Source organism: Chiloscyllium plagiosum, chromosome 12 (assembly GCF_004010195.1).
Source record: "Chiloscyllium plagiosum isolate BGI_BamShark_2017 chromosome 12, ASM401019v2, whole genome shotgun sequence".
NCBI classification, from domain to species: Eukaryota; Metazoa; Chordata; class Chondrichthyes; order Orectolobiformes; family Hemiscylliidae; genus Chiloscyllium; species Chiloscyllium plagiosum.
Genome location: NC_057721.1, coordinates 42881645 through 42903220, shown reverse-complemented (window position 1 = coordinate 42903220; position 21576 = coordinate 42881645). Strand labels below are relative to the sequence as shown.

General features: G+C 37.5%; 1 protein-coding gene across 2 annotated transcripts in view; it reads left to right on the top strand.

Moving 5' to 3' along the window:
• The window catches only part of ccdc181 (coiled-coil domain containing 181), a 35512-nt gene extending 14218 nt beyond the window's left edge, over positions 1–21294 (top strand). Inside the window, exons 2-6 of one of the 2 annotated variants that reach the window (XM_043700899.1) lie at positions 6009–6138; positions 7601–8539; positions 10356–10502; positions 17006–17160; positions 18402–21294. In XM_043700899.1, the coding sequence (XP_043556834.1) occupies positions 6025–6138; positions 7601–8539; positions 10356–10502; positions 17006–17160; positions 18402–18570 (1524 nt within the window). In that variant the 5' untranslated portion in view covers positions 6009–6024 and the 3' untranslated portion in view covers positions 18571–21294. The remainder of the gene's footprint in view (positions 1–6008; positions 6139–7600; positions 8540–10355; positions 10503–17005; positions 17161–18401) is intronic. The other variant, XM_043700900.1, reaches the window with a different exon arrangement.
• Positions 21295–21576: the final 282 nt, after the last annotated feature.

The following is a 21576-nucleotide window of genomic DNA, read 5'->3' as shown; positions in this document are numbered from 1 at the left end:
GCTGTCTGAGCATCGAGGTTTCAGCAGATGAACTGAGGTTGACCAAGGTGGGCGGCACGGTGGCACAGTGGTTAGCACTGCTGCCTCACAGCGCCAGAGACCCGGGTTCAATTCCCGCCTCAGGCGACTGACTGTGTGGAGTTTGCACGTTCTCCCCGTGTCTGCGTGGGTTTCCTCCGGGTGCTCCAGTTTCCTCCCACAGTCCAAAGATGTGCAGGTCAGGTGAGTTGGCCATGCTAAATTGCCCGTAGTGTTAGGTAAGGGGTAAATGTAGGGGTATGGGTGGGTTGCGCTTCGGCGGGGCAGTGTGGACTTGTTGGGCCGAAGGGCCTGTTTCCACACTGTAAGATAATCTAATCTAAGGTGGAAAATATTACAAAGATGGAAATATGAAGTCTGGCTGATTCTGCAATTATGTGGTCGGGAGCTCATCTCTGGGTCAAATGGTCTAAGTTTCAAGAGTTTGGAGCTGGAAAAGCACAGCAGGTCAGGGAATATCCGAGGAGCAGGAGAATTGACTTTTCGGGCATAAGCCCTTCATCAACACTAAGATTGCAATTTGTTTGGTTTAGCTTCTGGTTGAGCAAGGGATAGACTCAGTATCAGGGATAAATGTTTGTGCTGGCAATCAAAGTTGATAGCATCTGTCTTCCCAGTATTAGTTGGAGGAAATTTCTGTTTGTCCAGTACAAGGTGTTAAACAATCTGATAGTTTAGAGACTATGGAGGGTTAGAGTAGTGTAGCTGAGGGGAAATCAAGGTGGGTGTCATCAGCATGCATGGAAACTGCCACTTTGCTTCTGTTGAGAAATAGTAAAGTGACCAAAGATAGCTCTTTGGGGCACACCAGATATAACGTTTAGTAAATACTTTCAAAAAAATACAAATTGTTCCTTACAACTTTACAGTCTCTGATCATGATGCACCTTTATCTTGGAATTGTATATTAAATTACAGAGCTAGATTATTTGTCCATCAATGCAGCCATCACATTTTCTTCATTTGAACAATTAGGTCTCATTTTATTACTCGACAAAGTCCTCACAATCAATCACTTTATATTTATTTTTCCAAGAAAACATCATCTTATTATCTATAATTTCTTGTGTGAGACTGACTTGAACAGAATGTTTTGCTCGATGTGGAAATGCGTATATTATCTGTCATTACATAAAAAACAGGGCATGCATATTGTGGCAACGCAAAATGTACATAACTATTATGTACAAAAATTTACATTATTGGGCACATAGGCATCTGGTTTCCCAGGAGCATGCTTCCAATGGAATGCCTTGCTTAAAGTGATCAGAGTATCTCAATGGCGTATGAGATCTTTATACCCTCAGGTTACTTAATATAATGTACTGATAATATAATAAGCATGCCTCTTAAAGGCACATACTGACCATGAGATATATAACAATTTTCTAATTCTAATAAATTTGGTCAGTTGATAAGGTCTTTTAGACACCCCTTCTCACATCTCGAAAATTTCTGTTTATCTTGCCTTATCAGCTCAAATACTTTGCTCAGAGGTGGCTAGTGCATGAAATACGCTATTGGAAGAACAGCTAGAGTATGAAAACCTGAGAGCATTAGAGATGAATGATGTAAAGGTAGCTATAATATTTGGACCTAACCAAACAAAGTGCAGAAAATAATCTAGTCCCTGACTCTTATGTGTTCAAATGCATCTGCAAGAAACTACTTATTTCTGATTTCAAAGATAGCTGATGCTTAGTTTCTAATTTAGGTCTTTTAGGTTTCTTTAGAATCATAGAAAATAAGAGCAGGAGTAGGTTATTTGACCCTTTGAGTCTGATCCACATTCATTATGATAATGGCTGATGATCCAACTCAATAGCATGTTCCTGCTTTTCTCCTTGAATTGTTTAGCCCCAGTGTTATAGGCAACTCCTTCTTGAAATCATACAATGCTTTGGCCTTGAGTGCTTTCTTTGGTAGTGAATTCCATAGGCTCATCACTCAGTGAAGGAATTTTCTCCTCTTCTCAGTCCTAAAAGGTTTATCTTGTATCCTTAGACTGTGACCCCTGGTTCTGGATTTTTCTGCCATCAGGAACATACTTCCTGCATCTACCCACTTACCCATTACTCAACTTGTCCCAATCACACTGGAGCATTTCTGCATCATCCTCACAGCTCACCATCCCACCCCAGCTTTGTGTAATCTGCAAATTTGGAGATGTTACATTTAATGCCCTCTTCTAAATCATTAATATAAATTGTGACTAGCTGGTGTGAATTGTAGTGATCACCCTGATACTTCTCTAATAATTACCTGCTATTTGAAAGAGTCCCTCTTGTTCCTATGTTTTGTTTCCTACCTTCCAAACAGTTTTCTATCCATTTCAATACACTACTTCCAATCCCATTAATCTTACCTGCTAATGTATTATGTGGGACTTTGTCAAAAGTCTTCTCATACTTCAAATAAACCAATCGACTGGGTCCCCTTTTACTAGTTACATCTTTGAAAAATTCCAGTAAAGTTGTTGAGTTTGATTTCCCTTTTGTAAATCTATGCTTACTCTGTCTGATCCTGCCACTGTTTTCTAAGTTCTATGCTCTTAAAACTGCTGTAATGGACTCAAGCATTTTCCCTATTACTGCTGTCAGGCTGACTAGTCTATAATTCCCAATATTCTCTCTACCTCCCTTTTTTTAAATAGAAGGATTACATAGCCACTTTACAATCAGTTGGAACTGTTCCAGAGTCTATAGAATCTTGGAAGATCACTGCAAATGCATTCACTACTTCTAACGTCACTTCCTTTTGTACTCTGGGGTGTAGGTTATGAGGCCCTGGGGACTTATTGGTCTTCAATATCCTGTGACACGGGCATATTCTGCTCTTATTTCTTCTGTGTTTCTTCTGAACTTCTGTTTCGCTCAGCATCTGAATGATTTTCTTCAGAGTCGGGTCTTCCTTGAATTATAATAAATCTGACCCAGACTGTTGAGAATTTCTTACCATAATTCCATCTGTATGAATCCTGAGTTGAAGTTACCATCTGTAGAGATCATTCATTAAGTTGTCTATGGATTGCCCTGGAATTTCGTTGACCATTGTCAAAGACTTTCAGTATCTCTTCAAAAAATATCTGTTGCTTCTTCTACCTTTTGGTGAACCATAACGTCATCAACTACATACCCAATGTGTTTAGAAGCATTTACTTTGATTCTAACTTAGTATCTAATTTGGAAGCTATTCTACAGCCCAGAAATTGTTTTATTCAGGATGTCCAATTTTGTATTCTGTTTGGCCCAACATGTAAGGTGTTGAGAATGCAAGCTTCACCAACCAGCATCTTAACGCTGGCAGTGATTAGGTAACAAAAACTTCATAGTCACTGTAGAGAATTGTATATATCCCTGTAATTATCCCATCCCTTCTATAACTACATTCTTTTTAACTTACTCCACTTGGATGCATCTCTGACCCATAATGCTGTGGTCAATTTTATCATCCCTACAATCCCTGTTCCTGTCCATACAAATTGCAGGACCACAGATTTATTGGAGAATTGCAAGATTTGAAACTTGTCTAATGGTACCTTTTTAGATCTCCATACCAGCTACACTCACTAAAGAACACCTCCTGTTCCTGACTATGGATTAATTTCAAAGTATCTAGACTGAACAGTATGCCTGCCCCCAAAGCAAAGTGTATCGGTAACATTTGCCTTCTCTGATGCATTGCAGCGTCTAAAGTTTAACAAAGAATAACTTTGACCCTGGGATTGTATTATTTCTTAACACCGAACCTGGAAAGGAAATCTACAGTGACCTCAGCTATTGTTTGGCTTTTTAAAGTAGTCAGAAACACAAGATTTTATCATTCTAACTCCTTGTAAACTGATGGAAAACACCTTCACAGTAGTTAACTTTCTCAATGCAGTGATGTGTTCAGAATATCACAGTGGTGAGCTGAGATATTTGGTATTTGCCTGACCACAACAGAAAAACGAGTAAATTTTGGAAGCATATCTTCTGTTAAAATCTAGACAAAGGCTCTGTCCTCTACCTGTGTGCCAAGAATGAGATTGAAACACTGAGCTTATAAAAGATACAAGCTGCAGAAGACTTTGACGTTCAGCTCAAACTTCTCTTCCTCTCTCCTATCCTCCTCATTTCAATTTCTTCCAATCATACATTGTACTTGTTTATTTTTCTTAAGCTTAGCTAAAAGACCACCACATCATAATGACTTTTAGTTTTAAATTAGGTGTTATTAGCTCACCACTAGAGGATTTAAGGACATAAAGTAAATCACCTTATCTATTTATAACTATAGAAACATAAAGATGTAACCTTGAGAAGATTGGAATTGTCCAAGGCTATCTTGTGACGAGTTACGGCTTTATAATTTGTTGACATTCTAGGGATTTGCCTGTCTGTAATATGTGAGTGTTTTAGTTTTATATTTTCATTATGGAGCTAATGTAAACTAGTATCTGATATAAATTGACTATTTTGCCAAATCTTGATCACTAACAGGAAAAATGTGAAGATACAAGAGAGGGTACAGAAAAGATTGACAATAATAGTTTCAGGATGAGGGATTTATGCAGTTTTGGTAGATTAGAGAAACTCAGCTGATCTTCTTAGGAAAAAGAATAGTGCGAGCAAATCTGATAGATGTTCAAAATGATAAATCTGACCAGGGTAGATGAGGGGGGGGGCGGGGGGCGGGGGAAGATTGATCCCATAGGCAAAATGGTTGAGAAACACAGAGTACTAATTTTAAGCTGAATGGAAAAAGAACTAAGGACATTATGAGAAATATTGACACAGAGTAGGGTTTGGGCAATGACATTCGTGCCACTGACTTTGGATATCATTGTAGTGACAAGACATACCATTGTGAGATTCAGCCATTTCACAGCCAACTCACAATCTCTATCAAAGAGATCTCAAATGTTGAACTGTTTTTAAGTTCTAATTATAAATCAGTTTTGCATATCTGGCATTAATATTACAAGCCATCTGTACATTTGGTGTGATGACAACTGTTTTCTAACATTTTAGAGCTTTGGTACACAATACTCTTTGTACAAATATGCTGTGCATTCTTAAGATTCTTCTATTATCAAATAAATAATTTGATCAAGTGGCCACAGCATAGAAGGCAACCATTCAGCCTGTTATGTCCATGCCAACTCTCTGCAAGGTAAAGTCAGCTAGTCGCACTTCCCTGCCTTTTCCAAATAGCCTGTTATTTTTTAGTTTTAGATAACTATCTAATTCCCTTTTCAAAGCCATGATTGAACCTACCTCTACCAGAGTGTCGCAGCATGCATCCCTTATTCTAATTATTCGCTGCGTCAAAAAAAGTTTCTCATATTGGTCTTAGTTCTTTTGCCATTTGCCTTAAAATTAGTACCCTGTGTTTCTCAATTATTTTGCCCATGGGATCAATTCCACACCTCCCTGCCCCCCCCCCCCCCCCATCTACTCTGCTCACACTTTTGTTAGGCCACAGGTAGAATATTGTGTGCAGTTCTAAACTCCACAATCACAGAAGGATGTGATTGCAATGGAGAGGATACAAAGGAGGTTTACCAGAATCTTTTCTGAACTGGAGATTTTTAATTATGGAGTTCAGAAAGGCTGCTGTTGTTTTCCCTGCAGCAGAAGAGACAGAGTCATGATTGAGATGTACAAAATCATGAAGGGGACATAGATAGGGCAGGTGGGAAGGAACTTTCCCTTTTTGGTGGAGAGATCAATGACCAGAGACTTAGATTTAAATGTGCATCCGGAGGAACTGCTTCTGCAGATAATTAGCTATACATAATGTAATATGTTTTGTTGAGATTAAGGGTATGATATGCAATTTGCTGTCATTGTGTACTGTACATAACTTCAGTAAGTTGGCCTATATTGGTAGACACACACCTCTTGAAACCCTCTAACTCTTAGAATAAAAATTGCAATGTTTAAGTAGTAAATCTTATTCTTACTATACTTATTTTTAAATCTTAGGAATTCCTAAACAAAAATGAGTGAAGAGAATAGTGTTACTTCACAATTTGAAGAATATGAAGATGATTTTGAGAAAGATCTTGATTGGCTAATCAATGAAGAAACAAAAAATAGTGATGAAGAGCCAGAGGTAATAAATGAAAGCAGTTGTGTACACCATGCCAAATGCTTGTCTTGATACTTATGTGGCATAACCACTTTCCCAGAGGTGTAGACTTAACCTTGGTGTCAAGACATTTAATATCTAAAAGTTTTTTTTTGTTAACCAGCATAATAAAATTGACAGATGTGTTGTTGAGTAAAATGAGAAATATATGAACATCAATTATTCTGGTTTTTCAAAAAAAATAAGCATTTGCAAGAATGCAAAACACAAAAGGAAATGAATGTAGTCAGACATTCCAAACCTATTTAATTGTGATCAGTTTAAAGTATTGTTTGAAGTAACATTTGTAATCATTTTTCCCATGATTAACTTTGTGTATTTCCTTAAATTTGGTAATCTCCTTTCAATTTAAAATTATCCTAACTTTCATTTCAAGTAATAGATCTAAATGCTTTGTGCATGTATAATTATAACTTTAAATGAACATTATTGACTTGATATTCTGAGATATCATGTTTCGCCCAAAATCCAAATATGCAAACCTACATGGTGAATCCTATTTGTTGAAATTAACAAGCATCACTACTGTAATTCAGTCTTTATCAGAACCTTACGATCGTGGAAATCTAACTTTTTTTAACCTATTTTTGCCATTTACTCTCTATTCCTTTCTTTCCTGCTACTTCCACCCTCTCAAACCTCACCTTCACCACCCCTCCCAACTTCCACACTTCTACTTTATGCCTCTCCCATTGAATCTCCCTTTTCCTCTAGATCTACTCACCCCCAGGATCTGTCTGCCCTTTCAATCTGCCGTACTGATCCAGACAGCTGATCAATCCTCTTTTGATCCCTCTCTGTTGCTCCCTCTGTCTCTATCCACTGTCTTGAGTCCTATTGCCTTACTTGATTGTATGTTATCTATATTTATCCTCTCTTTCCCTAGTCCCTTTACACTAATCCACTCCATCCTCCCTCCCTCGGCTCTAATTCCCTTCTTTCTATTCTCTCTTTATCTTCTGTTTCCTTCCTCCCTCTGTCGCTCCCTCCTTTCTCTCCTTTGCCTCCCTATCTTACCTCCTTTATCCTCTTTCCTTCAGTTATAATTTACTTATGTGTCTTAATAAACTGAACATTTAAGTTGTTCAGTATGCCATATTTTAATCCTTTTTTTTTCTACTGTTCTTTCCCAGAATGCTTGCTTTCTCTCCTACCCTTCTTATTACTTTGGCCATTTGGGAGATATAATGCAGGCTAGATTTTTTTTGCCAGTGGTTATGAATAAGGGGAAAAAAATCCAAGCTACTTGTGGTAAATGTTGTTTTCTCAAGGATAGTTTATACAGCTAGCAAAGAATCTCCCATCAACACTAAAATATAACGTCTTTTTTCTAGATAGATGGTAAATTTTAAAGCTTTCCACACTGTCATGATCCTTCTATAAAAAAATTAAGGTTTATTGAGATTAATACTCTGATTTTCCACAGGTTTATGAAGAAAGTGAAAACATTGATGCCAAACTTAATAAAGAGCTGGATGAAGAAGAAAGAGAAGAAAATAAAAATTCCATAGATGAGAAACAATCTGCAAGCTTTGTAGAAAAACCATGTGAACGGAACAAAGATTTAATAGACCATGCAGAGATCGCTAGGGGAGAAAAAAATGTTATTGTCAATCAACCTGATCCTATATCAGGATCAGATAGTGAGGGTTCATTTCATGAATTAAAGCAGGATGATCAGCAAGAAGCAGAAGAGCAAACAGAGGAAGTAAAACGCTATATAGTGGAAAAGATTGAGCAAGCCAACAAGAAGTTGCAGGATGAAGATCCTATAGATCAAAATCGAGAACGCAGATTGAAGTTCAAAGACCATTTGGTTGACTTGGAGGTCCCCCCTATCCATTTACCTGAGACAGAAAAGGATAATGGAGAGGTCACAGGTCAAATGTCTGAAATGTGCATTTCAAGTGATGCTCAAAAGGTCAATGTTAATACAGGAAATAAAGGCGATGAAGACAAAATCAAAGACAAAAAAGTGTTGATGGAAAAAGATGGAAAATTTGAACTAGTGAGTTTACAGGATTTTGGGAATCAAGGTTTATTACCTCAGATTGCTGTAGCATTCAGTGAAAATGAAAGTAAACAATCTCACTGCTTCAATTCAGATAATCCTAAAGGAAACAACTTTTCAAGTAGTCAGACCAGTTTATCTCCAAATGAAATTCTTCATATTCCCAAACCGCCAGATGAACCAAAGGATCGAGCAACTTCTGCAGCTAATATACAGAAGAATGGAGCTCAAAAGATACTACCTAGAAGGGTCCAATCTGCAATAATGTCTCCCAAACCATCTCCCCAACCGAACATCTCAAAGGAAAAGGAGTTTAATTGGCGAACCCAAAAGAAAGGTCAACTTAAGACTGAGGTAAGCTTGGAATACTTAAGTTATGTAAACCAAGCTCTTTTGGAACAATTTGTTTTATTTATGTTTGTGAGGATGTGTACCATGTTCAATGAAAATATTATTTGAGGAAATAGAATATTTTGCTTTCTGTGTGGTGACACAGGATTACTAATTATCCAAAAAACACAAAAGTTTACTGTACAGACAAGAACCTTTGCTGTATCTGTGTCGGATCTTTATGCATGATCAATCCCAAACTACCTTATTACTTTGTTTTCAATGTCTTGTATCTTTGTATGTCTTGCTAATGTTGATAAATGTTGATTCCATTTTAACTTGAAAGAAAATGTCTGTTTCATCTCTGCAGCAAAGTATTTCATGCTCCAAGAACCATTTGAAACAGTAGAAAAAATATATAATGAAAACCAGAATGAACATGAAGGCACCTGACAGACAATCTATTTAATACACCATGAATATTAGTGTATTAGACTTTTATAAGTGACAGACAAGTTGGATCTTTGTACTTGTTTTATAAAAAGCAAAGATTATCAAATACAATGATCAAATACACATCAAGAATATGCCAACATTTATTAAAGTAAGGTGTAGAACACTAGTATACTCAAATTCAATATTGAAGAAGGTTTACACTAGAAGATTTGCAAATCACATTTATCATTAATTGACTCTTGTACTCAAAAAATCACAAATTAGATAAACATGACAAAGTTCATTCAATCAATCTTACATCATCCATCGACCATGAACCTACATTTTTCTTAAATAATTTCAGATTGTTGCCTTCATGTCTAAGAGGCCACTTGACATATGAATTACTCATTTCAGTGCACCATTTTTTGCAGACAGGATTAAGCTGGAAATGTCTTGTTTGATTTTTCTCCGTGTCTAGACTTGACTTCTACAGTATTGCCCAATATTTTTATCTATGTTTTCATGTGACTGAGTGTCATTACTCCTTTTAATTTTCATTTCCTGTTCTTCTAAGATCCACACAGCTATTTTCCTGATATTTCTGTTCTTTACACCAATTTCAGCTCTATTGTTATGAGATCATTGTTGTGGTTTCAAATGAGCATCAACATGACATTAGACTTTCCAAGTCATGTTGGTGTTATGTGCACTGAAACCAAGGTTTCTGAAATCACTTCACACTGAGAATTCCAAACTTAGTATTCTGCTAAACAATTGCTAAGCAGTTTTTCAACTAACTAGGATGTTATCAGTAAAATATAAAATTATCTGTTGCATTTAAAATTTAACCATTCACTGAACAGAACTCAGTGCATGAATATTCAAATACTCCCATGTCTCTTGGCAGGGTGAAATGCAAATCCCTCTGATTCAAATCCATAGTTTAATGCAACACTATTTTATTCAAACTTACTCTTTCACCAGACTTCTGAAACTATGGAACCAATCTTCCTTACCTTCCTCTGACTTAATTTTGTTCTCACAATATAAGTTTTATAATCAACAGTCTGGTTTCAACACTATCTCTTAATTTATCCTTCTTGTTGATTGTGGTATCGGCTTCCATTATATGGCTTGGCCTTTCATGTGAGGTCTCAAACTTAAAGAAGTCACTGAGCTAATGCATTTAATGTATCTTAATACAGTCTGAAAATATTATAATTTGATTAAAGTGTATTTTAGGATAGCTGTGAATATTTAAATATCTCTAAGAAATTGTCCCATGCTTTGGAACCACTGTATCGGTGAGAGGAAAAATGAGAGTGGAGTTGGTCAGGTGGTTTTGTCAGTGCAGATGATGATTAACCTCCTGTGCATTGGTTAAGTTTGATCTGTTGTGTAGGTGGGGGTAAGAAAAACTGAAGAGGAGATGCGGAAGAAAGAGGAAAATAAGATGGCTTTTGGGATCTGGCTTCAAAAGAAGAAGCAGCAGCGCCAAGAAGAAAGAAGAATTCAATGTGCGAAGGAACTAGAAAGAAAGAATAGTAAGGTACTGTAGTTAGACATGTTGAACCTATTCTGAAACTTGAACTGCTAGCTCTGCATAACATATCAACTTACACTGTAACGCCATCTCACTTTGATTACAATAGTTACCATAAGCACCTTTGCATGTGAAGGGGATGGTATCCATTTTGTTTTGTCTTCTTTTGTCAGTAATATTATTACATTGTTTTAATTTCATTTTAAAACTTTTATGTCTATCATTTTTCAAAATAATTTTCACAAAGTTTTCTATTTTGTTGCAGTCTATTATAAAGCTTTATAAAGCATTATATTAAAGTAAAATCACACCGATAGCTCATACATTTTAATAAATAGCATTTATATGCGGGGTATAGCATTTTGAATGTATTACATCTTCCCCTGAGGTCTGCAGCTTCATGGATTTTAGTCTTTAAACCATTCAATTTGCTTCACTTGACATCAAGAAACTTGATACTACAAAGGCTATGGGCCCTGACAATATTCTGGCAATAGTACTGAAGATTTCTGCTCCAGAACTTGCCACCCCCTAGCCAATTATATAGCTATAAACCAGCAACTACTTGATAATATGACAACTTGCATAGATATGTCCATAAAGATAAAGATAATAACATGGTCAATTAGCACCCCTAAGTTGTCTACACTCTACCATCAGCAAAGCAATGGAGATGTTGTGGACAAAACTATCGAGTGGCACTTGCAATGGAATAACCTGCTCACTGATGCCCAGTTTAGATTCCACCAGGGCCACTTAATTCCTAACATCAATGACCATGTTCAATTATGGAGCTAAGAGTTGAACTCCAGAGGTGAGGTGACTCCCTTTGACAACAAGGCAGCATTTGCTAATGCTGCTTTAAACTACGTGTGCACAGACAAATCATTTTTGGAGGTGGTGGGGGGGGCAATGGTGAGGGGAAAGGGGTTCAGGACTGGAGACAGAAGGGGAAGATCAGGACTCAGGAATACTCCACCCTCTTCCTGGGTCACAGTCTCCCTCTGCCTCACTGTTCCCACTCGTCTGCACCTCCCAACCACTACCCCCCTGTCCCCCAACAGGCTCTCCCGCCAGCCTGCCAAGGGACGGGGAGGAACAGGACCCAGGGGTACCGGGGACAGAACTGGAGATGGGAGCCCCAAGATACATCTGCAGGAGTTTCTCAGGGCAGTGTACAAGGCCTAACCATCTTCAATTCCTTCATTAATGGCCTTCCCTCCATTAGCAGACAGAAGTGGGGTTTTTCATTGATGACTGCACAATGCTTAGCACCATTTACAATCTCTCCGACACTGAAGGAGTTCATATCCATGTACAGCAACAGCATTCAGGCTTGGGCTGAAAAGTGGAAAGTAACATTCACCTCACACAATTGCTAAGCAATAACCATCTCCAACAAGAGATAATAAAACTATCATCCATTGACTTTCAATTACATTACCATTACTAAATTCTCCATTGTCAAATCCTGGGGATTACCATTGCCTAGAAACTGAACTGGACAAGCCATATGAATACTGTGGTTACAAGACCAGGCCAGACCTGTTTCCTATCCATTATCTGCATGAGACCAGTTGGGAGCATTTGCCTGGATGAATGAAGCTTCAACAGCACTGAAGCCTGATGCCATCCACGTGATTAATCCCCCCGTCCCCCATTCATTACCTTGAAGATTCACTTCCTTCACAAGATGCACAATGACAGCAGTATATACCACCTGCAAAGTGCACTGCAATAACACACCATAGCTACTCTGACAGCACCTTGCAAACTCACAACTTCTACCATCTACATGGGCATGTGCAGCAGATGAATGGGAATACTGTCAGCTGCAAGCTCCCCTCCCAGCCTTACACAATTCTTATTTGGAACTACATCACTATTCCTTCAGTATTGCTGGGTTAAAATCCTGGAATTCACTTCCAAACAGAACTGTTGGTGCTCCAACAACTTCAGCTGTTCCATAGGCAGATTATCATCGCCATGACATCACCACAGGAAATGATATCACCAACCCAAAGAAACCCAAACATATAAATAGAAAGCAGGAATCAGTAGTGCTTCATCCGGAGGCTCACTGAAGATGTTACCTAGTATGGTGACGAAACGTCTGAAAATGAACCTTCCAGCTCAGCGAGCAAACCTACATCCAGAACCTCAACCTGAGCTACAAATCTTCTGAAAACTCCTAACACCTATGGGCACAATGCCTGCACGAATGCCTAAGATAACAGGTACTATCTAAATGTCTTAAATACAAACCTCTCCTTAACACCCCACTAGCCAAAAGAATAGCAGAGCAAAACAGCTGCAGAATGGGGCGGTGTATGGGACTATGTATGGGCTTAGAGAAATGATTAATGATGCCCACAACAGACTCCGTAAATACAACCAAAGATGTTTGCACCAAAAATCATTACTTACTCATGCAACAGACCATGAATGGACTGACAATGTACAACAAGCCGTAGACATTAGACAGCGACAAACACAGAAAATGAAAAAAAAACTAGACCTGCAAAAAAAAACTAGACAAACTTACACAAAGTAACAACACTGACAACACAGAAGCATGGATGAAAAACTTATCTGACCGACCCTTAACAGGCACTGAAAAAGCCATCTTAGTAACAGGATTAAATTACAACTTCCAGGATATGGGCAAGAAAGATTTCTTAGCAGCATTCGAAACAACACTGAAAGACAACCAACTCTCAGAAGTAACCCAGAAAACCATCAGACAGACAGTTGCACCAACATTAAGCAGAAAAAAGGAAGGCAACACACTCAATACACAAGAAAGGAAAGAACTAGAAAAACTAAAAAAAGATTTTAAAAAATTGTTATCCTACCTGTAGACAAAGGATGCTTGACAGTTATTTTAAATCAAAGAGACTACATTGAGAAAGTGAATGCACTACTTGCAGATACCAATGCTTACTAAGATGTGGCGATAGACCTGACCCCACAACTAGAGAACCGAATCACAGCCCTACTCAAAAACCTTCAGAAATCTGGAGAAATAAATAAGATCGACTTCCAAAAAAATGAAACCAGATGGATCCAACACACCATGCTTCTACGGATTACCCAAAATCCACAAACCAGGAGACCCCTTTGACCCATTGTCTCGCTACCTAGAACATCAACTTACAGATTGGCCAAGGAGCTACACTAAAGACTAAAACCCTTAGTAGGAGATTCACGCCACTCCATCCACTCCACCCAAGAATTCCTGAAGACCAAAGACACCAAGAAAGAAGAAGATGAAATAATGGTCTCCTTTGATGTAACTGCCCTGTTCACATCAATCAACATCAACCTGGCCAAGAAAACACTGACTACACTATTAGAAGACCCAAAGACACATACACCAAATACCAGCAACATAATCAGCAAGGACAGTCAAGCTAGTGGACCTATCCCTTACCACCTACTTCACCTTCAACAACAAAACCTACAGTCAAACCAACGGAACACCCGTGGGATCTCCAATATCAGGGTTCTTAGCAGAGACAGTAATGCAGAGACTCGAAAAAAATAGCTCTGCCAACCATCCAACCCAAACTCTGCCAACCATCCAACCCAAACTTTAGGTCCACTACATGCATGACACCTTTGTCATCACTAAACAAAACGAATTAGAGGAAATCTTCAAGAACATCAAAAATACCCTTACTGGCATAAAATTCACTAAAGAGATGGAAAACACCAACAAACTGCCATTCCTAGATGTCACAGTAGAACGAACAGCCAATGGGGAATTTCAAACTAGCGTCTACAGGAAAACAACACATATGGACCAAATATTGAACTAACAGAAGAAATCATCCCATCATCCACAAACGAAGCTGCATCAGAACATTATTCTAAGGAGCCACCACACACTACAGCACAGAGGAACTGCACAGAGCAGAGGAAAATCACCTATTCAGTGTATTCTAAAAGAACGGGTACTCAATGAACACAGTCCACAGATTTCTCAGCAACAAACCCAAACAAGTAGACAAAATGCATCCAGAAACCCTAGCCACTCTCCCCTACATCAAAGACATCTCAGAAATGACTGCCAGACTACTCAGCCCCCTTTGGCATCATGGTAGCCCACAAACCCACTAACACACTAAAACAGCAGCTAATGAACTTGAAAGACCCTATACAGACAACAAGCAAAACTAATGTCATTTACAAAATACCGTGCAAGGACTGTAACAACACTACACTGGACAATCAGGCAGAATACTAGCCACCAGGATACATGAACATCAACTAGCCACAAAATGACATGACCCTCTCTCACTCGTATCCTTATAAACGAATGAGAAAGGACACCACTTTGACTGGGACAATACATCCTTCCCAGGACAAACCAAACAGAGACACACATGAAAATTCCTAGAGGTATGGCATTCCAACCGGAACTCTATCAACAAACAAATTGACTTGGACCCAATTTACCATCCCTGAGAAAAATGAACAGGATAGGAAATGACATCACCACAGGAAGCAACATCACCAACCCAAAGAAACCCAAACATATAAATAGAAAGCAGGAATCATCAGCAGTGCTTCTTCCCGAGGCTCACTGAAGTTGTTACCTAGTATGGTGATGAAATGTCTTAGAATGAACCTTCCAGCTCAGTGAGCAAACCTACATCCAGAACCTCAACCTGAGCTACAAATCTTCTCAAAACTCGCTAACTTTATTTTACTCACAATGGATGCAATGGTCAATAACTCAGCTGAGAGATAAAGGGGCAATTCTCTTCAACAACTCACTATGATATAAAAAATAATCAATGTCATCACAACATTGTATTTCATCAATACCAATCTAATGTGCTGGAAAAAAAACATTGAGAGTACAAACCAGGAGTAATAAGAAGCAAAGTGACTATTTTGGGGGTTGTTGCAGAATGGGTTTCACAAGGAGAAGCATATCAAGGGGTTCAGAGGGAAAGAAAAGGAGGTAGCTTTCAATGATCACCTCTGAACCTCTTCAGCCCCCCCATAACTCCAGATTGGACAGATCAGGCCCATCTCCAACCCAGCAGGCAAGCCCCTCCATTTGACTAGTCAGGAATATTGACACTTTTCTCACCTGCTGGGACCACAGTTGATCAGGTGAATGACAGGATGAGGCCCTTAATTTATCATTTAAGTAATTAAAGGATCATTTAAAGCTCTCCTGCCCAGAACAGTTTCTGAAGTCACAGGAAAGGGGTGGCTGTCTCCCTGGTGCCAACATGCCCAAGCATTTGCCAGAGAGAAAAAACTGGTCACTGTGCCCTAATTAGGTCAAGTGAAATTGGGACGATATTCAGAACATTCTGGAGTATTAATTACAAGTTGATAAATAAGGTTATTTTTTAAAGGTTAACTTAATATTCACAAACTTGTAACATTCGCCTGTACCTCTGTTATAGTTTTTGCCGCTGTTTACCTATTATTTACTTATCTATGCTATATAACTTTGTGATCTGCCTGTATTGCTCACAAGACAAAGCTTTTCACTGTGCCTCGGTATACGTCACAATAAATTCAATTCAGTTCAATTCAATTGTACAAACTATCTTTAAAGTTTGTAGCTATTTATGTTTTCAATATAATGAATTAAACAAATACACTTTCTTACTATATTTATACTACTGCAAAATGCATCTTCTCATCAAAATATTTCATGAATTGCCACACAAAAACTGTATTTGCATACTTTACTTGCAATTGTTCAGACAGTTGTTGCAGTTGAGGATCTACATTAGCTAATGTTGGGCTGGATCATTACTACCTATCCCACAGTTTATAGTATTAACCAAATTTGAATATCACAGGTATTTCCAAGTGATGGGCTATAAAATGGATTAATGTGGCTACTACACCACAACAATTACTTCTTAAACAAAACACTTCAGTTCGAGAAGAAATTTTAAAAAGATAAAAGGAAGACATTTCTTTAGTCATTTTCTGTGATGCAGAATGCAAATCTTCTTTACTGCCAATAATACAAAAAAGTGCTGTTGAACTTTTGTATTATTGGCAGTAAAGAAGATTTGCATTCTGCATCTGATTCTTGCTTTGTTCTAAATGCAATGTCTTTAGCAGCTTATTGTGATGCACTAATAACTTGTAATAAAGAATAGTGGACTAAAACTTCTACTCCATAATATCCTGCTTGATAATCTTTCAAACTTGTCTGTTACTACTGGGAAAATATCAGGTGGAATAGAAACACTATTATGGAAAGGAAAATCAATTTCCTGTCAGTCAGGGTTAATTTTAACTCTTTCCCTTAGCTATTTGCTGAACCACCAAAACACGATTTAGAAAAAGTATCTTAATGAGAAGGTATAGCTAAAACGGGAAGAGACAGTTTAAAACAACATATTTATATAATTATTGTACTTCTACAATTAAACTCAAACTCTCACAAAAGAAAATCTAGTGTTTTCTATATCTGCTGGGATAATTATGCCACTTTGTGAAACTGCTTATTTTTGTTTTCATAGGAACATCAAGATCCAAATGAAGCCTTCAATCTCTGGCTAAAGAAAAAACGGGAACAGCAAATTAAAGAGCAGCAAGTAGAAGCCATGAGAAAAAGGGAACAAGATTACAACTCAAAAGTTCACACAAGGGAAGATTCTGAAAAAGCTTTTAAGCAGTAAGAAAATTTTAATACTAAATTCCATTTTGTGAGAAAGGATTGGTGACTTAAAGTGCAAACAAGTAAAAAGATTGGATGCCACATTCCAGGAACAGTTGTGGGTAGTACTTGAATTGACTGTATCAATTGATGGCCTTTGCAAATACCTAAAGGTTTTGGAAATAGAGTTATGGAGATGTAAAGCATGGAAACTTATCTTTTGGTCCAACTTGCTTATGCTGGCCACGTGTTCTAAATTAATCTTGTCCCATTTGCCAGCACTTCCCTCCAAGTCCTTCCAATTTATATACCCATCCAGATGCCTTTTAAATATAATAGTTGTACCAGCCTCCACCATTTCCCTTGGCAGTTTATTCTATACCCGCATCACCCTCTCTATGAAAATGTTGCCCCTTAGGTCCCTTTTAAATCTTTCCGCTCTTACCCCAAACCTATGCCCTCTTGGTTTTGACTCCCCTACCCAGGGGAAAAAACCTTGACTATTCACCCTATGCATGCTCCTCATAATTTTATAAACTACCATGAGGTCACCCCTCAGCCTTTGATGCTCCAGGGAAAATAGCCCCAGCCTATTCAGCCCCTCCCTACAGCTCAAACCCTCCAACCCTGGCAATACCCTTGTAAATCTTTTCCTGAAACCTTTTCATGTTTAACAACATCTTTCCTGTAGCAGGGAAACCAGAATTGAATGCAGTATTCCAAAAGTGGCACCATGGAATCCCCACCCCAGGAAAGAGACCTTGCCTATTTACCCTATCCATGCCCCTCCTGATTTTATAAGCCTCTATAAAGTCACCCCTTAGCCCCCTTAGGGAAAATAGCCCTAAGCTATCAGCCTTTCCCTACAGCTCCATTCCTCCAACCCTGGCAAGACCCTTGTAAATCTTTCCTGAAACATTTCAGGTTTCACAACATCCTTCCGATAGGAAGGAGACCTGGATTACACGCCAAACTCCAAAAGTGGCTGAACCAATGTCCTGTACAGCTGCAACATGATCTCCTAACTCCTATACTCAGTGTAATGACCAACAAAGGCAAATGTACCAAACACCTTCTTCACTACCCAACCTGCAGCTTCAATTTTGAGGAGCTTATCTTTGTAATTAATTAAATCATAAAATATGAGAGGCAATATGAGGGGTGTTCAGTTTACAGGTGTAATTGTTTACTTTTAGTTTGCTTAATTCAGAAAGAATTTGATTCCGTCATTTTTCTTTCTTTCTTCTGAATCATTGCAGGTGGCTAAAAAGAAAGAAAGCTGAGAAACGGGCAGAACAATTGGCTGCAAAGGAGCGATGCAGGAAGTTTCTGATGGAAGCTAGAAAAGTTAAAAGAATGCAGACTTTACTATGCACCCTTAGTGAATCTAAATCATTTCAGTTTGACAATTATGGTTACAGGTTCTAGAAAATCATGGTTATGACATCTTCTTTTCATGTTTTAATGCCTCATTGCAGAATTCAAATGAGCAGAAATCTTTCAATGGTTTGCAAACCAGACTTTCAGTACTATGAATACATCTGAGGAAATTTCCACAATATTATTCTAATGTGTAATTTTAACATGCTCATACATCAGTGTTAACATTTGAAAAACGTCTGAGCATTCCACAACACATGATTAGGTTGGAATAAATTATCTGCACAATCTCTGAATTGTTAATGTTTTCTTCTATGCCAGTTAAAAGATTTTTTTTAAGTATTTATGTTCTTTTTGTTTAATAGGCTGAAGTATACCAGTGTTAACATTGATACTTTCCACAACAAATCATTAACAGTTGTTAAAAATAAACAAATAATTAGTGTTTGTGTGTGAAATGGTGTAGTTCTGTATATGCAAGCAATGAGTTAACTTTCACCTACTCATGTGAGCTAAACCCTTTAAACTTGGGGATATATTGTTTGACTATCAATCAGTTAGCATTATTATACCTACAGCTCATTTTACAGTTAAGTTTATAAGTTTCTCTCCCCTTTGAATGTTTGCATCCTTTTTAAGTAAAAATGGGTGGATGCCCAACTCTGTTTTCTGGAATTGTTAGTCAACAGTGTTTAGAAGTATCCTGCTGATTTGCTGCTTTCCATTTAGAAATTTCCCAACCTTATATACAGTTCTTCCATGATTGTCTTACTAAAATCGGGAGTTTGTGTCATCATATCCAGTCCAGGGACGCATACTAACGTGTATACCCTTCTTCAATTGTATATAGTTTCTCTGGGGCTTCTGCTCTTCTGGTATAATTTTGAATGAAACTTTATTTCTGCCAAAGTTACACTAGTAAGGTGTAGAAGCTTTGAGGAAGTTCCGAGAAATACCATTTTTTTCTTAAGTACCTGTCTTCAGAGCTATTTACCAATAAACCTGCCTTCTTGAATGTCATAGGATTCTTTGGATTTCTTTGAATTGTGCATAATTGTTTCAGTTGTACCATGTTTCATTCAGATTCTAAGTAGACAAAATTTTAATAGCAGAAGACTAATCATAATGAGAACAATACCCAATATAATTTTGTTATACAGCTTTGCGTTATCACTGAAAACTGTACAGAAAAAATTATAACAAGCATGGAATTTGACTGTTCACTTAAAACGTTTCTTTCAAAGAGGAATTAATGATGCTTGGTCAAGGTTAATGATGCGTCAGTGTTATTGCATTGCTACTGTATCTACATAAAATTATATGTAGGTGTTGGAGGTAAATGTCATGACTTAGAGGAAAATGTGTAGCTTGTGGACATAAAAATGTTTTCCAAGAATTCAACCAATCTTTATGAATATGAAACAATGCACAAAGCTTTGTTATAAAAGAGTTTTGCTTGTGACATATAATGTCATCCAACCAATGTGTTTTTGAATTTTATGTGATATTAAAAATATTCTTAATTTTATCTATAGGCTTTCTTTTTGGTTCCAAAAGCAGCTTTCTGACAAACAAACCTGAAATCATTTAAGACATCTTTAATATTTTTAGGATTGTGACTAGTAATACAAAAGTAAGCTCATTGGCAGGTCTTTTTGATCCCTGCCTCTCATTGGTGGAAATGAAAAGTATTGTGGAGAACCGAGATCCATAGTCCAGTTGAGGTCAAAGGGTTGTCTTATTAAATCACAAAAAAATCAAACCATTAAATGCCTGATCATGATTGATCAATCTGTGAGGAATATGAAAGGCAATTGGCCAGCTGCTTGCTCACCATACCAATTCTTATTCAGCATGGTACCTTACTTGCTCATTTTTCTCATTATTATATTTGAGATTGGGGTGGGGAGAAAGGTACCTTGAAGAAAGAATATCATTAATCATTGAGCTTTATACATAGTTAAAGCATAGAGATGCCAATATGTTCATTACCCTTACCCTTTATCTGGATGCTGTTCAGGCTAAACTGCACTCGTTTGCATAAGGTAATGGTTCTGAAGTGTTAATGTTGGAGACTGTATTAAGTTCCACGTGATCTGATAATGCCATATATACTTGAGAGGAGAACGACAACATCATAGCATCTAGTGGGGTGGGTGAAGGTCTATTTCCCCATGTCTCCCAGTAGTCTTAGGAGCAATGTTTAACTTACTAATCTAATGTACTTAGTTGCTACCATGTATTAAATTACATCTTGCTTAAAACAAGAGCCTTGCCTCTTTAAGACTTATTAGCGGATTTCCTCTATCACTGTAAACTAATTAGGCTTTCAAACGTAGTCAAGAAAAAAGGATGTTGGCAGCAAATTAGGCCAACCACAAACTGGTAATGTTGGCACATAGCAGCAGTGGGCATTATTACTCAATACCACAGGGTAACAATGAGAATTCCAATAGAACCAAGAACTAAGAATTATAGTGGTCCTAGTAGCAGTTCTGGATATTCATGGCCTTTATGGTTTTAAAAACAACTTATGTAAATATTTGGCATCTTTGAAACAATAACCAGGTTAATCTTCCAATTATTGATAAGTATGACTTGAGTATTTTGGAGTTTAAGTTAAATAATTTTAGAAGGACATTCATATTTAAAAACTTGCTTTACAGCATAAGTAATTGTCCTTTGCAATTTTTAATGTTTTTAATGTGACTAAGAATGTAGTTATTAATATTCTTGTTCATTGATTATTCTGCAGTAAAATTATTTTGTTTTAAACCATGAACCTTGTAACTTCGTTCTTTGAATAAATACCTAGGTTTTCAGATTCCAGAGAAAATTCTAAAAACTGGTGTTGACCGAGATCATAACAAAATAGAGACCAGACCTTTGTATTGTACTTTTATCGTATGGACTAATTAAGGTTTGACACGAGTTTAACAAACTTTTGCTTCTATTTTGGTTGTATCAGCATTGCAAACTAACATTTATAATCTATCACCATTTAGATTATATTAGATTACTTACAGTGTGGAAACAGGCCCTTCGGCCCAACAA